Genomic DNA, 16,705 nt, shown 5'->3' on the forward strand with positions numbered 1-16,705 from the left:
GTCAGGAGTTAGATCAGAGGGGTAAGATCAATGCAATACAAAGAGAAGGAAATGAAAGAGAACATTTGAAATAGAAAAACACCTCAGAATCCAGTTTGTTCTTTAGCCAACTACTCAGACTATAGTTGTTATGCCATACTCCCGATTATTGCCCTAGCTATATCTGTTGTTTCATCTGTGCCTGAAAAAAAAATGAAAAGTGTCATTGGCAATAGTCATGTTAGGAATTAGATAAAGTTCACACAGATCTGGAACCAGGCTACCAGAGTGCGTGTGTTCCAATGATAAAAAATGATGTAAATGTTCTAAACTAACACTTCTTAGAGGTCCCGGAGGAGAGCACAGGCAATGTTTTATAGGTTTATGCACTACGCTTGGTGGAAGAAAAACAAACTAACAAACATACTAATTGATTAAAAAAATATATATATTTTAAAAACGTTTTCAAAAGTTATCTTTTTAAATTATATCATGAATAGGACTGGTAGAGTTATGTCACACATGCGGCTAACAAAAATATGTGGAAAAGCTGCTCTACCCAAAATTACAACCAACTAATTGCAGCATTACCACAAAAATGGAAGAGGCAAGTGGAAGGGGAAAAAGTAATACACTTGTCTGTTGGCCCTGCATTAAAGATCAAAATTGGTTAAAGAAAATTGTGTTAAATAAAAAAGTATACCAGTTTCATTTAAGGACCAAAAAATGGACAGCTGTGCCATATATATTGCAAAAATATTGCAGTCCAGGAATGGTTGAAGAAGTGCAACATTTACCTGGAGCTAACTCTGCAAATAGCACTGCTGGGTGATTTGAAAAGTCATAGTCAATCGATCAATAATATAACACTTTTGGCTAAAATATTTAATTTACAATCTATAGAAACTATGAGCAAAGAAAGGTTCAGAACTTTTGTGAAACATAACAGTACAAATGAATTTTTTTAAAAATGTTTAACTAGGCAAGTCAGTTAAGAACAAATTCTTATTTACAATGACAGCCTACCGGGGAACAGTGGGTTAACTGCCTTGTTCAGGGGCAGAACGACAGATATACCTCGTCAGCGCAGGGATACGACCCACCAATCTTTCGATTACTGGCCCAACGCTCTAACCACTAGGCTACCTCCTAGTCAATGTCAAAAATGGATGGTGTTAAGAGACAGATGGGATGGGTTGATGGTAGCTGAAGGGTGAGATTGAAAACAAACAAAATATAACTATTGTAAAATACATTGTGTCCGTAAAATGAATATAGTGTGTATAATGGCAAAAGAGAAATGGCAAAAGAGTTGGGTCCTCATTCAAAGGAATGGGCAGTGTGAATACAAAGAGAACTGAGTTATTTTGCTTTTCTTTTACCCAAGAGTTCACTTTAAAGAGGACTGAGATCGGTTATTTTGAAGAGGACTACATGTGAAAATAGTCACATGCAAAAGTATTTGCTTTGCACAAAGTATAATCATTTTCCATATGTGCATTTTACTTTATTCGTTTAATCTATTGTTGAAGAAGTCAGATTGAATTCAGACTATAAATGCAACCCTTGACAATACCAATTCACAGAAGGCACAAATTCACAGAAGGCACACATTCACAGAAGGCACACATTCAGATTGTTCAAGCGGATTGATTAAATACTTCAAAGATAAATGACAGCAACCAGAGCAGAGCACTTAAGGAGACTGAGACTAAGAGACTAAGAGAACTGTAAAACTGTAAAACGTATGCATTGAAACACACACACACATTATCTAGCTTTATTCAGTACTTGACAGAGCAAGCCTTGAGACATAGCACACATTCTCTGTGACACTCCAAGATATGGAGACAGTAGCAAACACGCAATACCTTTTGACGACAAATACCTATTGAACACAAACACACTCGCTACCGGACAGAACTTTTCGACACAACAAAGAGCACGAGAGTCTCAACAATTGTCGCACTTTGTGACTAACAAACCGTTCTAGAGACAGTAGCAACAAATTCACACCTATTGATGACTTAGAGAGACCACAAACGCACATTAAGCACACACTGACTGACTTGTCTAGTTAAATAAAGGTTGAATAATAAAAAATTTAAAAACAATCTATACCTGTACGTAGGGAGTCAGCTGTAGACGAATAAAGACCTTTATGCAGTGAGTGAGTCCACTTTGATAAGTCCTGTAGTCTGCACAGCTACTTCTCACGCTCCCACTCAAACTCACACACTCACAGCAGAGATGCAGACCAGGTTTGTGTGTCCAGTCCAAATGGGGCATGAAGGAACACACTCGGTGTAAGGAGAGCAAGACAGAGCGAGCAACAGAAGGAGAGAGAGAGATCTGCTCCCTCCATCTGCTGGTGTAAATCAGTGAGCTGAGTCTCGCTGCCAAGAGATCACTTCACGTAAACACTGTGATGGAAAGGGGGGGGGGGGGCTGAATCTGTGAGGGGAGGGGAGAAGGGGGATAGAAGGGAAAGAGGAGGAAATAAGCGTGGATGAAAGGGTTGGAAACGGGAGAGATTCAGGGGAGAGAACTGAAAGGGAGAGAATGAGAGGAAGGGAGGGGGGAAGTGGGACGTGAGATGAACAGGGGATGAAAGGGAAGGAGGGGGGATAAGTCTGAACTAACTAAGCTGTCCTGGCTTGATTTAAAAAGTGATTTTCACTATCTCCTCCTCCCTCTCCTTTCTCTCTGCTCTTCTCCTCTCTCCCTCTCTTTTTTCTCTCCATCACGTACTTCTCTCTGATCTGCCCTTCTCCTCTCCCTCTCTTTTCTCTCTGCCCTTATCCTCTCACTCTCTTTCCTCTGTATCAGTACTTCACTTCTCCTACTCTCCTCCTCTACTCCTGGCTTTATTCCCCTTCAGCACAGACAATAGAATCACAGGGAGATCTACCTCAGCTATTTCTTTTAACGCTGTCCCTCCTTAAAGGAGAAATAGGATAATAGGTGTTTCTAGACTTTTCTGCACTCTCTGGATGTTGGAATGTATTTTACTGTGTAAATATCTCATTTGGAAGCTTGTTCAAGTTGCTTTTACTCCTTTCTTGGTTCAATTACCTGTGGATGATTATAACCAAGTGCATGTTGAGTAAGAAAATATTCAACTACCAACTTTAAATCACTCATGATAAGTGCAATTATACTTATACTATTATGCCTTTATTTAACCAGGCAAGTCATTGAGAACATATAGAATTATTTTATGAAATGTTTTAGCAGATTTAGCTATCTGGCTAAATCTGCCACATTTACAGAAATGTTGATTGATGTGCCTTATCCCTGTCAAATAAATGTAACGAAAACAGTTAATCAAAATGAAGTGAAACCAGTTGGTTCAGGATGGAAGGTGTTTTTGGACACTGACATATGATTCAACTGAGCTAGTTCAGGGATACAACAAAAATGTGAAACGTCCAGGGGTCCCGGAGGATACGTTTGGAAACCACTGAATTAAACCTGTGAAAACCAACATTGTAAAGAACAAATGTTTCCTAAATCGCATCCTGTACAGGTCCTAAACTCAAAACTCATGGGGCACACTACATAGGGCATCTCCTTACATTTTTACATTTACATTTTAGCCATTTAGCAGACGCTCTTATTCAGAGCGACTTACAGTAGTGAGTACGTTTTAATACTTTTTTCGTATTGGTCCCCCGCACTGGTCGTACTTGTCCTTAGACCCAGATGTATCTCTTAGTAGTATTTGTTGTGTGTTAGTATGATTATTGTGGCATCAGTAGCCTCTGAAACATTAGAAAACTGTACACCCATCTGAGATTACACTGGTCCCCTACACAAGCATATGATTTAAGCCATACGTGCAAGTACATGACTTAAAATATGTTTCCTGTATTCTCTAAGATGTAGTGATTATGTAGAAAAACAAAAAATGAGAAACAAACCTTCTGAGCCAGAGCTAGAGGTAGTTTTGTAAGTTTTACAAAAACGCAACATTGGGCTACAATCCTATATTGATAGACACGTTTTAAAGTTAGGGAAAGATTGAAATGTACTTGGGGGAGGGGGTGGTCCAAGATAGGGGAGGGTTATCAAACTTTTGTTTTTGCTTTGAGGAGGGTTGTGTGGTGTTTTATTGGGCACAGGGAGGGTATTGCACACTTGCTCTGCTGCTCATATTTTCTCAATAAACAATGGCTTGACTTACTTCTAATATTACCCTAATGAAGTTTAGAAACTTTTGTGAAGATTTGGTATGGCGTGGTTATTATTAAGTGTGGCAGGACCACCAGGGGGCAGGCTGGTCCCACGGATAGTAGCCCAGCCCGGCATGTGAGCAAAGGCGATCAGAGGGAGTTAAGCACAGCTGATGGTACTAATCACCTATTTTCTTCCCCCTACAAGAGAGACGAGGGAACCGGCAGTGGGGGAGACTGGAGGGGGAAAAAAGTGATTGATTCTCCAAAGGAGAGGATTTACCCAACGATAGGGAGAAGAAGAGGACAAACTACCTCTTGGGAATGGCAACCACGGATCCGCACCACCTCCCGAAAGGAGATCTCCACGAATGGACAGTTGAGGCAGTGACACACCCGTGATTTATGTTATAGTTAAAAGTTACTCACATTGTGTTCCTTATCCCTGTAAAGAAGAATATTTGTGTTATCCTTGTGAGATCATCCTTGATTGTGTGGGATTGTTTGAGAATAAAAAAAATACCTCAATAGAGAACTTTGTTCAATGTAAGAAAACCTGCTCCTGACTCGTTTATTCTACCTTTCCGCTGTAGAGCAACTGAAAAATACTTGGTCCGCTCACATTGGTAGAGAATGCGGGCATTAGGTGGACGAGTTACACGAGGATAAGTAAGGAAAAGACAAAAATCTACCTGTAGGCACAGAGGAACCATACAAGAAAGATGGATAACGCTCTGCTACAACAGTTGATCACGGCACAGCAGACAACCATAGAACTCCTGCAACGACATCTGAGCCGGCGAGAAGAACTGAGAGTGAAGCCAAGAGCAGCTGCTCACGCCGTCTTACCTCGCCTCTCCAAGGAGGATGATATTGAGGCTTTTATCATGCCTTTCGAAAGGACGGCCACCTTGGAAGAGTGACCCCCAACAGAATGGGCGAGCGCGTTAGCCCCTCTTTTAACCAGCATAGCCCAGGAAGCCTACTATGACCTGAACCCCCGCAAAGCTGCTGACTATGGGCGACTAAAAACCGAGATTCTGTCCCAGTACCAGCTGACCGCCCGAGATAGAGCCGTTATGTTCCATCAATGGACCTATATGGCCGACGAACCCGTGTGGGCCCAGATCTTCGCACTCATACGACTAACAAAACAGTGGCTGGAACCCGGAAAGGAAGTAGGGCATGTTGTAGAGACTCTCGCAGTGGACAAGATTTTAAGGGAATTACCCATGGACTTAAAAAGGGTTGTGGGGCAAACTAACCCCTCGTCAGCAGACGACATAGCCCAGGCCATGGAAATGTACCAATCTACATGGGAGTTGTTAAAAGGGGACAAGGAGGACCGGAAGGACTCTGCCAAGACCTTTCTCCGATTAACCCCGGCACGACCGAACCCACTCCGGATGTGAAGAGAAGTCATCACCCAGACAACAGGGTTGGTGGGTCCCAGAAAGGTCCCAGAAAGAACGTGAATCTCTGGGGCTGGGGCTATTTCTGCTAACCAACAGGGGCAATCCTGCCCTCTCGAAACAGGGATGTGTGGCCACCGAGTCCACCGAGTCATCGCTGCCCGTCCCCACATATCCCTGTTTCGAGAGGGCAGGATTGCCCCTGTTGGTTAGCAGAAATAGCCCCAGCCCCAGAGATTCATGTTCGAATAGAAGGACGAGACATGGTAACCATTCTCGACTCAGGAAGTATGGTTATATTAGTGGAGGAACAGATGGTGACCACAGCAACACTGCTACCAGACAAAGTAGCCGTATCCTGTATCCATGGAGACACCCACTATTACCCCACCGTGAGTTTGTCCATTCGCACCCCGAAAGGAAGGTGTACAGTCAGGGCGGGGAAAGTACCCCAGCTGAAGGTGCCATTATTGATGAGGAGAGACTGTCCCCTGTATAAGGAGCTTCGGCAGACAACTTTACGCTCCGAACAAAGGGGATCAGGTCTCTCTATCACACGCCGAGGTCCGGCCCACTACAGGGGGGCAGGAAAGCAGAGAAAGAAAAAAACCAATTCCAAGCCCGAGGTAGTAGCTCTACAAGGAAACGTAGCCTCGGCCTCTACCTCTGGAGCAGAGGAAGAAATACAGACCCAACACCTCCGACAGCTATTCCAGGAAACCTCAGATGAAGACACCTGCGACGGGTTGTACACGACGGAGGAAGGAAGGCGCGGCCAGAGGCTACGGGATATGTTTGAAACCCAGTCAGAGGAGGGAACATGGAAGGGATTCTCCTTGGGCACCCCCAACGGGGATGGGGAACAACATCCACACCCCTCTACAGAGGTCAACTTGCCCCAAGAATTAAAGGGACAGTTCTCCACAGCTCAGCATAGAGACCCAGACCTACGGGACGCCATGAGGAAGGTGATCGACAGGAGAAATGTCGACGGGTCAGGTGAGCCCTCTCTTCCCTACTATGCAGTCAGGCATGCTCTTGTATTGGGTTGTGCAATGAAGGGGGGAAAACAGGAATTACTAATGGTGCGTAGACCATACAGTACAGGAATACTGTCCTACAGCTAGCCCATGCCCATGTCCACCTGGCACGGGACAAAATGATTGACAGAATCATGCAGAGGTTCTATTGGCCCCGTGTCACTTGAGATGTGGCCAGGTATTGTAGGACGTGTGATCAATGTCAGCGTATGGCCCCATGGCCACACCTGCGTAATCGTTTGATTCCTCTTCCCATTATAGAGACCTGCTTCGAACGCATAGCTATGGACCTCGTGGGACCCATCCCGAAATACGCCAGAGGACATGAGTACATCCTGGTTGTCGTAGATTACTCTACCAAGTTCCCAGAGGCCATACCCCTTCGCAACATGTCATCAAAGGGAATCACCAAGGAATCGTTATGCTGTTCTCCCGGGTGGACCTTCCCAAGATGATCCTAATGACCAGGGAACCCCGTTCATGTCCCGGTTGATGAAGGACCTGTGTCGGTTATACCAGGTTCAACAGATATGCACAAGCATATTCCACCCACAGACAGACAGTTTGTGCGGACCCCTGAACAAGACGATTAAAAGCATGTTGAGAAGAGTGGTGTACAGAGACCAGAAAAACTGGGACATGCTTCTGCCCGACTTAATATTTGCCCTGAGAGAAGTACCACAGGCGTCCATAGGGTTTTCCCCATTCTAATTGCTGTACGACAGACCATGTCAAGGGATCCTCGACTTAGCCAAGGAGACCTGGGAGGCCCAACCCTGCCCATGCCGGTCGACGATAGAACATGTTACCCTGATGCGGGACCGACTGTTGGCAGTCTGGCCCATAGTAAAGGAGCATATGGAGAAGGCGCGACAGACTCAAAGTCGGGCCTACAATAAGTCAGCGACACCCAGGGAGTTCACCGTGAGAGAGAAAGTGATGGTACTCGTGCCCATGGCCGAATACCACTTGCTGGCACAGTGGAGGGGGCCCTACGGGGTAAAGGAGAGGGTCTCACCGGTCAATTACCGCATCAAGCAACCTGACAGGAGGAAGAAGGTCCAACTCTATCATATCAACCTGCTGAAGAAGTACCATGGAAGAGAGAAGGGTGTGGCTTTGTTGGCAGTGGAGGACAAAGAAAAAGAGGAGGCCCCGCTACAGGTACGCCGTGGCCGAACTCTTCTGCAGGAGCAGTCGAGACAGCTAGACAAGCTGATTATGCAATTCGGCCGGGTATTCTCTCCCTTTCCAAGACAAACAGATGTCCTGTTTCACCGTATCCACACCGAACCAGGCAAGAAGGTGCATATCTGGCCTTACTGGATTCCTGAGGCACGCCGAGTCATCGCTAAGAACGAGGTAAGGGAGATGCTGAGGATGAGGGTGATCAAGCCATCTACGAGTGAGTGGTCCAGTTCCATAGTCCTGGTCCCCAAACCTGGCGGTAGAATGAGGCTCTGCAACGAAACGACTTTAGGGGTGTAAACGTCATCTCTACATTCAACGCGTGTCCCATGCCCCATGTGGTTGAACTCTTGGAGCGCTTGGGAAGGGCCAAGTTCATCACCACCCTGGATCTGACGAAGGGATATTGGCAAGTGCCGGTGACTCCGGAGGACCGCCCAAAGACTGCCTTCGCCACACCGGAGGGGCTTTTTCAGTATGTGAGGATGCCCTTCAGACTGTATGGTGCTGCGGCAATTTTCCAACGCCTCATGGATGCCATTCTACTGCCTCATCAAGAGTACGCAGCAGCGTATATAGACAATGTGGTCATCCACTGCGAGGACTGGGATAGGCACCTCCTGCGACTGTGGGCGGTGCTTGTGGGCTTGGAGGCTACAGGGCTGACAATCAATCCCAAAAAATGCTGCCCGGGTCTGTCTGAAGCGCAATACCTGGGATGCACCGTGGGGAACGGAAAAACATGTCCACAGGCAGAAAAGACCAGGTCAAATCGGGACTGGCCTCGGTCCAGACGAAGCGGGGCGTCCGACCCTTCTTGGGAATAACGGGATATTATCTCAGGTTCATCCCTGGATATGCAACCATTGCCACCCCCTCACAAATCTCATCAAGAAAAACTTGTCAAACCGTATAGCGTGGAAGGAAGAGACGGAAGACGCCTTCCAGCCTGTGCTTTGATCCCGTCCTGCAGGCTCCCGACTTTTCCCAAGAGTTCATTGTGCAGCTAGACGCCTTAGATACAGGGCTCGGGGCCGTCCTAGCTCAGGGTGAAGGTGAAGCAGAGAGGCCTATTCTCTTCATAAGTAGGAAGCTCTGTGATTGAGAACAGAGATATGCTACCGTAGAGAAAGAGGCCCTAGCCATTAAGTGGGCCCTCGATTACTACCTATTCGGGCGTAGGTTCGCCCTCGTTACTGACCATGCTCCCCTCACGTGGATGGCCAGTAAGAGAAACAATAACAACAGAATAGCCAGATGGTTTCTTGCATTACAACCATTCTTTTTCCATGTCATCCACAGGGCTGGTCCTGTGACGGCGCATCTGGCGCCCGGCCCTCCGGTCCAGTCCTGAGGGTTGAGGTATGTGGAAGGACCACCAGGGGTCAGGCTGGTCCCACGGATAGTAACCCAGCCCGGCATGTGAGTAAAGGTAATCAGAGGCAGTTAAGCACAGTGTACGGTACTAATCTCCTATTTTATTTCCCCTACAAGAGAGAGGAGGGAACCGGCATGTGGGGGAGACATTGTGTTCCTTGTCCCTGTAAAGAAGATTTGTGTTATCCTTGTGAGATCATCCTTGATTGTGTGGGATTGTTTGAGAAGAAAAAGTTCTCAATAAAAAACTTTGTTAATAAATGTAAGAAAACCTGCTCCTGACTCGTTTATTCTACCTTTCCGCTGTAGAGCAACCGAAAAATACTTGGTCCGCTCACAAAAGATTTAGCTACTACAGGCCTATGATATAAAGGCAGTGCACCCCGGCATTGCAACTGACAGTTGGACTTTAGGTGAGGAAGGCCTACCAGATTTACTCCTATAATCTAACACTATACTGCTTATCTTTATACAAAATATTCTGATTGAAAATGTACAAATTAGCCTCCTTCTATACGTCTACATCTGTATAACAGACGCAGTAGCCATCTGACATAAAGAAATGCATGTCGGTGTCGTAGCATGCCACTGGCATATCACTATCTCTCTGGGGTTAGGCCTAAGCTTCTCTTCATTTATATAGGCTATATGTATCTATTAAAACGTTAATATCATACAGTGGACACCTAAGCCTATAGGCCTATGCATGCAATAATCTGATACATTTAGTGATCAACTCTGACAGCTGAACCGTGAGGTGGACAATTGTTGTTTTAGAAAAGTAGCCTAAAAACAATACAAAAATTGGCTATAAAGTTTTGCATATGCTACACATGGAAGGAATAGTGTTTTTGTAATTTGTTATAGGCTGCTTATAAGGATGGAAATGTGTGTCGTTTAGCCAATATTGAGAGGAAACTTCTTCAAAGGGAATCTTTCTGTCACAGGTGTCGTCGGTTAAGGAGGACCAAAACGCAGCAGGTATGTGTAAGCTCATCTTGACGTTTATTAACTCAGAATGAACGTACAAAAATAACAAACAAGAGAACGAACGAACGAACGAACGATTGAACGATCGAAACGATCGAACGATCGAACGATCGAACGATCGAACGATCGAACGATCGACAGACAGTCTGGCAAGGCACAAGGCTAAACACAGAACAATCTCCCACAAATACACAGACAAACACCCAACTAATATAGGACTTCCAATCAAAGGCAACACCACACAGCTGCCTTCAATTGGAAGTCCACCCCAATTAACTCAACATAGAAATAGATCAACCAGACTACACATAGAAATACATCAACATAGACCATAACTCAAAACCCGGAAATAATAAATCAAACGCCCTCCTAACTAACACACCACCCTGAACCACATAAAACAAATACCCTCTGCCACGTCCTGACCAAACTAAAATGACAATTTACCCTTATACTGGCCAGGACGTGACACTTTCTGGATCCACAGGCTCAACACACTGTCTCCTCTTGGCTTTAATGAGGATTTTGACTTCAAACCTTTTTTATAGTTTCAATATGTCTAAATTGTTTAAAAAAAAATCCTAATTGAATATTGTACGTCTATTACTGATCACATTCCCTGTCTATGATTATATATTTTGATTGAATGTTAATATTGTGAAACTATGTTAGAAACTAAAAATGTTTACCTTCTGTTTCAGGAAGTGATGTCACTGAGTACTGCTCCTATATATAGGACCTTCTACCCCCACCTGGGATATGGATGCCTGATGAAGACCTACAGTAAGGGTCGAATATCCCTCGTTTATTGATTTTGCCTGCAGGTCATGCATGGTTCACCAGCAGCCCCACACATCTAAAGAATAAGCTACCAGCCAAACAAGCTTGTAAGAATTGTACTTAAACTCACCCCTCATACTCATAGCATTTTTTCATCTCTATCTCTGTAATGTGTCTGTATCTATGTAATTGTATATGTGTTTATGTAAAAAATAGGGACCGCAATGGAAATACGTTCTCAACTTTATTGTGCATTCCCAGTCACTTTAAAACATTGTTATTTATTTTTTTACTGACAAATAAAATCTATCATTCCAAACTGTGCAGCGGCCAATTGATGAATGGAAAGATGCATCTTCTACAAAACATCAAATCGTTTAATGACATTCGGAGATTGTCAAGCCAAGCCTTCTGTACTGGGTAAGCCAACAAGGTAGGGAGGGATGGATTTTCTGTTTGTTGAGATTGATATAGCTTATTATTGTTGTGTTGAAAATGCAAATCATGATATTGAAGTGCCTGAAGTCTGTATGCTTTGTTTATTGGTTGTGTGGTGCATTGGCACAGAAACCTGTTTGTTGAAAATGTGTTGTATATATTTTATATAATTATAAATATGGCATCAAAATGTAGAAAATCTGATTTCCTCCTAGCTGATCATTGTCTGCAGCCGTCTCTGAAACAGGCAGGGAGAGTGAGCTCCTCTGTGGTGGTCAGCAAACCCACAACCTTCTGGCCCATAGCCCTGCGTGGCATCGACTGTGCCACAAATGCATGCCGAATTGTCAAAGTCGATATCCATGTTTACAAACACAGCGTCGCTACGGTTATTGTTATTTGTGATCGTAACAATATTTTGAGTTAATTCTATGAGGGGGAGGGTGTTACATTGATTTTACTGTACAAGGGGGACAGATGGAAATTTACTGGGGGGGCGCATCATGTGAAAATATTTCTAACATTGGGGAGGATATGTTTTTTTATGACACCTTCAGTTGGACCAGCCCCTTCAGTAAATGTTGATCTGTCCCTTAATTTTCTGCAATTCTACACATTTGCCATGGAGCATAGAGAAAATGTAGCAATTTTAAAGCAAGTTTTCTGCAATTGTAAACATTTTGTCATTGGGTGGAGAGGATTTAAAAAAAAATGTATAACACATTTCTACTAATTTCTACTAAAACTAATTTTGACGCTGGGCAGAGAATCTTTTTTTCTTCAGTTTTACAGCTAATTTCCTGCAATTCTATCCATTTTGCCATGGGTTTGAGATACATTTTTGCAGTTTCAAAGTCAATTTCCTGCAATTCTACACATTTTGCCATGACTTATTATGCCATGTTAATATGATATCTGAGTGAGAATGACAAAAAGCTTCCGCATGCTTCCCAGCCGAAATATTTCGGAACAGACGACATTTTATGATGTTTCTGTTCTCTTTAAGTCTTTGGCAAGTTTTTTCTGTTGTTCATGAACACAAAACATTTTCTTGAAGCGAGCCGAAGTTTGTAGCCAAGGTCTACGCCCCTTCCTCAGTTATTTGGTCAATAGTAGGAAATCTCAATAAAGTGTTTGTTTTCATTCAATGAAAGACTAATCGTGTTTGTACTTGAGAAATACTGCACCAAACATCCTAGTTAGATGTAAAATTGCGCGACTAAGATCTCCTATGCAAAAACATAAAAAAGTAATTTACAATTTCTTGATTTATCTTAGTTGAATTCAGACTATTTTGAGGCAGTCTCAAGATGGACAAACAGTACTATTGTTGTTTCTAAAGCAAAGGTCTTGTAAGGGAGTATGCGAGCACACTCGTACGGTTTGCCTAGCCAAGTTCAGCTAGGCTCCAGCTGAACCGAAGCATGCTGACGCCTTAACAAAATCAATGGGGGACAGCTGGAGGTTAGGGCCCTTGGCACATGCCCTGTGTGCCCGGTCAGTACACGGTCATGATTACTACAAGTTTAGAAAACTGGATAGACTAACTATAATCTAAAAATTCTTAGCTGACATGTCAGTGACTGACATAACAAGAGAAAATCTAAAGAATTATGCACAACCAAATTTTCAAATGTCTACATTTCAAAATTAGACTATTCTTACTCTCAATAGTAAGTTGAGACCCCTAAAAAATACAGAAGAGAAATCAGCCAAGACCTCAGAAAAAAAATTGTAGACCTCCACAAGTCTGGTTCATCCTTGGGAGCAATTTCCAAACGCCTGGAGGTACCACGTTCATCTGTACAAACAATAGTATGCCAGTATAAACATCATGGAACCACGCAGCCGTCATACCGCTCAGGAAGGAGGCGCGTTCTGTCTCCTAGAGATGAATGTACTTTGGTGCGAAAAGTGCAAATCGATCAGCAAAGGACCTTGTGAAGATACTGGAGGAAACAGGTACAAAAGTATCTATATCCACAGTAAAACGAGTCCTATATCGATATAACCTGAAAGGCCGCTCAGCAAGGAAGAAGCCACTGCTCCAAAACCGCCATAAAAAAGCCAGACTACGGTTTGCAACTGCACATGGGGACAAAGATCGTACTTTCTGGAGAAATGTCCTCTGGTCTGATGAAACAAAAATAGAACTGTTTGGCCATAATGACCATCGTTATGTTTGGAGGAAAAAGGGGGAGGATTGCAAGCCGAAGAACAACATCCCAACTGTGAAGCACGGGGGTGGCGGCATCATGTTGTGGGGTGCTTTGCTGCAGGAGGGACTGGTGCACTTCACAAAATAGATGGCATCATGAACTATCAATTATGTGGATATATAGAAGCAACATCTCAAGACATCAGTCAGGAAGTTAAAGCTTGGTCGCAAATGGGTCTTCCAAATGGACAATGACCCCAAGCATACTTCCAAAGTTCTGGCAAAATGGCTTAAGGACAACAAAGAAAGTCAAGGTATTGGAGTGGCCTTCACAAAGCCCTGACCTCAATCCTATAGAAAATTTGTGGGCAGAACTGTAAAAGCGTGTGCGAGCAAGGAGGCTTACAAACCTGACTCAGTTACACCAGCTCTGTCAGCAGGAATGGGCCAAAATTCACCCAACTTATTGTGGGAAGCTTGTGGAAGGCTACCCGAAACGTTTTACCCAAGTTAAACAATTTAAAGGCAATGTTTCCAAATACTAATTGAGTGTATGTAAACTTCTGACCCACTGGGAGTGTGTTGAAAGAAATAAAAGCTGAAATAAACCATTCTCTCTACTATTATTCTCACATTTCACATTCTTAAAATAAAGTGGTGATCCTAACGGACCCTAAAACAGGACATTTTTACTAGGATTAAATGTCAGGAATTGTGAAAAACGGAGTTTAAATGTATTTGGCTAAGGTGTATGTAAACCTCTGACTTCAACTGTAAGTGCCTTTGAACGGGGTATGGTAGTAGGTGCCAGGTGCATCTGTTTGTGTCAAGAACTGCAACGCAGTTTTTCATGCTCAACAGTTTTTCATGTGTATCAAGAATGGTCCACCACCCAATGGACATCCAGCCAACTTGACACAACTGTGGAACGCTTAAGACACCATGACTGACAAATTGAGGCTGTTCAGAGGGCAAAAGGGGGTGCAACTCAATATGGTGTTCATAATGTTTTGTACACACATTATACGTGTCTACAGTGTATTCAGGAAAGTATTCAGGCCCCTTCCCTTTTTCCCAATTTTTGTTACAGTACAGCCTTATCTAAAATTGATTAAATAAAAAAATCCTAATCAATCTATACACAATGCCCCATAATGACAAAGTGAAAACATGTTTTCAGAAATTTTTGTAAATGTTTTAAAAATAAAAAAAACAAATGACGTTATTTTATTCAGACCATTTGCTATGAGACTCGAAATTGAGCTCACGTCCATCCTGTTTCCTTTGATCAACCTTGAGATGTTTCTACAACTTGATTGGAGTCCACCTGTGGTAAATTCAATTGATTGGAAAGGCACACACCTGTCTATATAAAGTCCCACAGTTAAGAGTGCATGTCAGAGCAAAAACTAAGCCATGAGGTTGAAGGAATTGTCAGTAGAGCCCCGAGACAGGATTGTGTCGAGTCACAGATCTGGGGAAGGGTACCAAAAAAGTTCTGCAGCATTGAAGGTCCCCAAGAACACAGTGGCCTCTCTCATTCCTAAATTGAAGAAATTTGGAACCACCAAGACTCTACCCAGAGCTGGCCGCCCGGCCAAACTGAGCAATCGGGGTAGAAGGGCCAGTGGTGGAAAAAGTACTAAAATGTCATACTTGAGTAAAAGTAAAGATACCTGGCTAAAAGTGAAAGTACCCAATAAAATACTACTTGAGTAAAAGTCTAAAAGTATTTGGTTTTACATTTACTTGAGTATCAAAAGTAAATGGAATTGCTCAAATATACTTAAGTATCAAAAGTAAAAGAATGAATCATTTTCAAATTCCTTATATTAGGCAAACCAGACGGCATAATTTTCTTGTTTTTGATTTTATTTACGGATAGCCAGGGGCACACTCCAACACTCAGACATTAATTTCAAAACAAAGCATTTGTGTTTAGTGAGTCCGCCGGATCAGAGGTAGTAGGGATGAACAAGGATGTTTACTTGGTAAGTGCGTGAATTGGACCATTTTCCTGTCAAAATGTAACGAGTACTTTTGGGTGTCAGGGAAAATGTGTGGAGTAAAAAGTATATTATTTTCTTTAGGAATGTAGTGAAGTAAAAGTAAAAGTTGTCAAAAATGTAAATAGTAAAGGAAAGTACAGATACCCCCCAAAATATTTTAAATACTTAAGGACTTTACACCACTCTGAGAGAGCTTCAGAAGAACAACCATCTCTGCAGTACTCCACCAAATCAAATCAATTTTTTTCGTCACATGCGCCGAATACAACAACAAATAATTAAAGAGTAGCAGTATATTAAACAATAGCGGGGCTATATACAGGAGGTACCGGTACAGAGTCAATGTCTGAGGCCACCGGTGTCGAGGTAATTGAGGTAATATGTACACCAATCAGGCCTTTATGGTAGAGTGGCCAGACGGAAGCCACTCCTCAGTAAAAGGCACATGACGGCCCGTGTGGAGTTTGCCAAAAGGCACCTAAAGGACTCTCAGACCATGAGAAACATTGAAACCAAGATTGAACTCGTTTTTTTATGTTTAATACATTTGCAAAAATGTAAAAAAACCTGTTTTTGCTTTGCCTTTATGGGGTATTGTATGTAGATTGATGAGGGGGAAAAACTACTTAATCCATTTTAGAATAAGGCGTTAAAGTCAAGGGGTCTGAATACTTTCCAGATTCACTGTACATATTTATTTATTTGGGGGCCTAGTGACCGGGGCCCTAAGTAACCAATATGTCGCTTATGCCTGGAACGGTTTGGACGGGTCGAGTTGATCAATTTGGCTATTTAATCAAATTAGGACATCATTTCAGATTTATATACCATTAGACACTATTTTCCATCACATGTAAATGCTTTTGCACCATTTTGAGATGATTTTAATAGAATAACAGTTTTCTTACCACAGATTTGTCCTTCCATTGAAGCCCAATGTTGCATTTTTGCAACACTTCCAGAAAATTGTTCTACAAACTTCAAATAAATGATATATATATATATATATATTTTTATAAACAGAGGCCTATTACAGAGGCCTATTACAAGTATTTCTGAAGTTAAAAATGTTTTATCCTCATTTAGATCTATGCTTGGGTCTCACAGGGTTAATGCATACATCTTGCGAGGAGCATCACTAATGGACAGTGCGTGATCC

At 42.9% G+C, this 16,705-nt stretch overlaps 1 protein-coding gene across 2 annotated transcripts in view; it reads right to left on the reverse strand.

The window, feature by feature from the left end:
* The window catches only part of arhgap36 (Rho GTPase activating protein 36), a 96,037-nt gene that overhangs the window by 54,740 nt on the left and 24,592 nt on the right, over positions 1-16,705 (reverse strand). Inside the window, exon 1 of one of the 2 annotated variants that reach the window (XM_014207435.2) lies at positions 2,101-2,361. The exons of the other annotated variant lie outside the window; for it this stretch is intronic. Coding sequence (XP_014062910.1) covers positions 2,101-2,268 — 168 coding nt within the window. The 5' untranslated portion in view covers positions 2,269-2,361. Of the gene's footprint in view, positions 1-2,100; positions 2,362-16,705 lie in introns of those variants that run through there. 2 annotated transcript variants of the gene reach the window in all.

The sequence above is a fragment of the Salmo salar genome, chromosome ssa07 (assembly GCF_905237065.1).
Source record: "Salmo salar chromosome ssa07, Ssal_v3.1, whole genome shotgun sequence".
In the NCBI taxonomy this organism is placed as follows: Eukaryota; Metazoa; Chordata; class Actinopteri; order Salmoniformes; family Salmonidae; genus Salmo; species Salmo salar.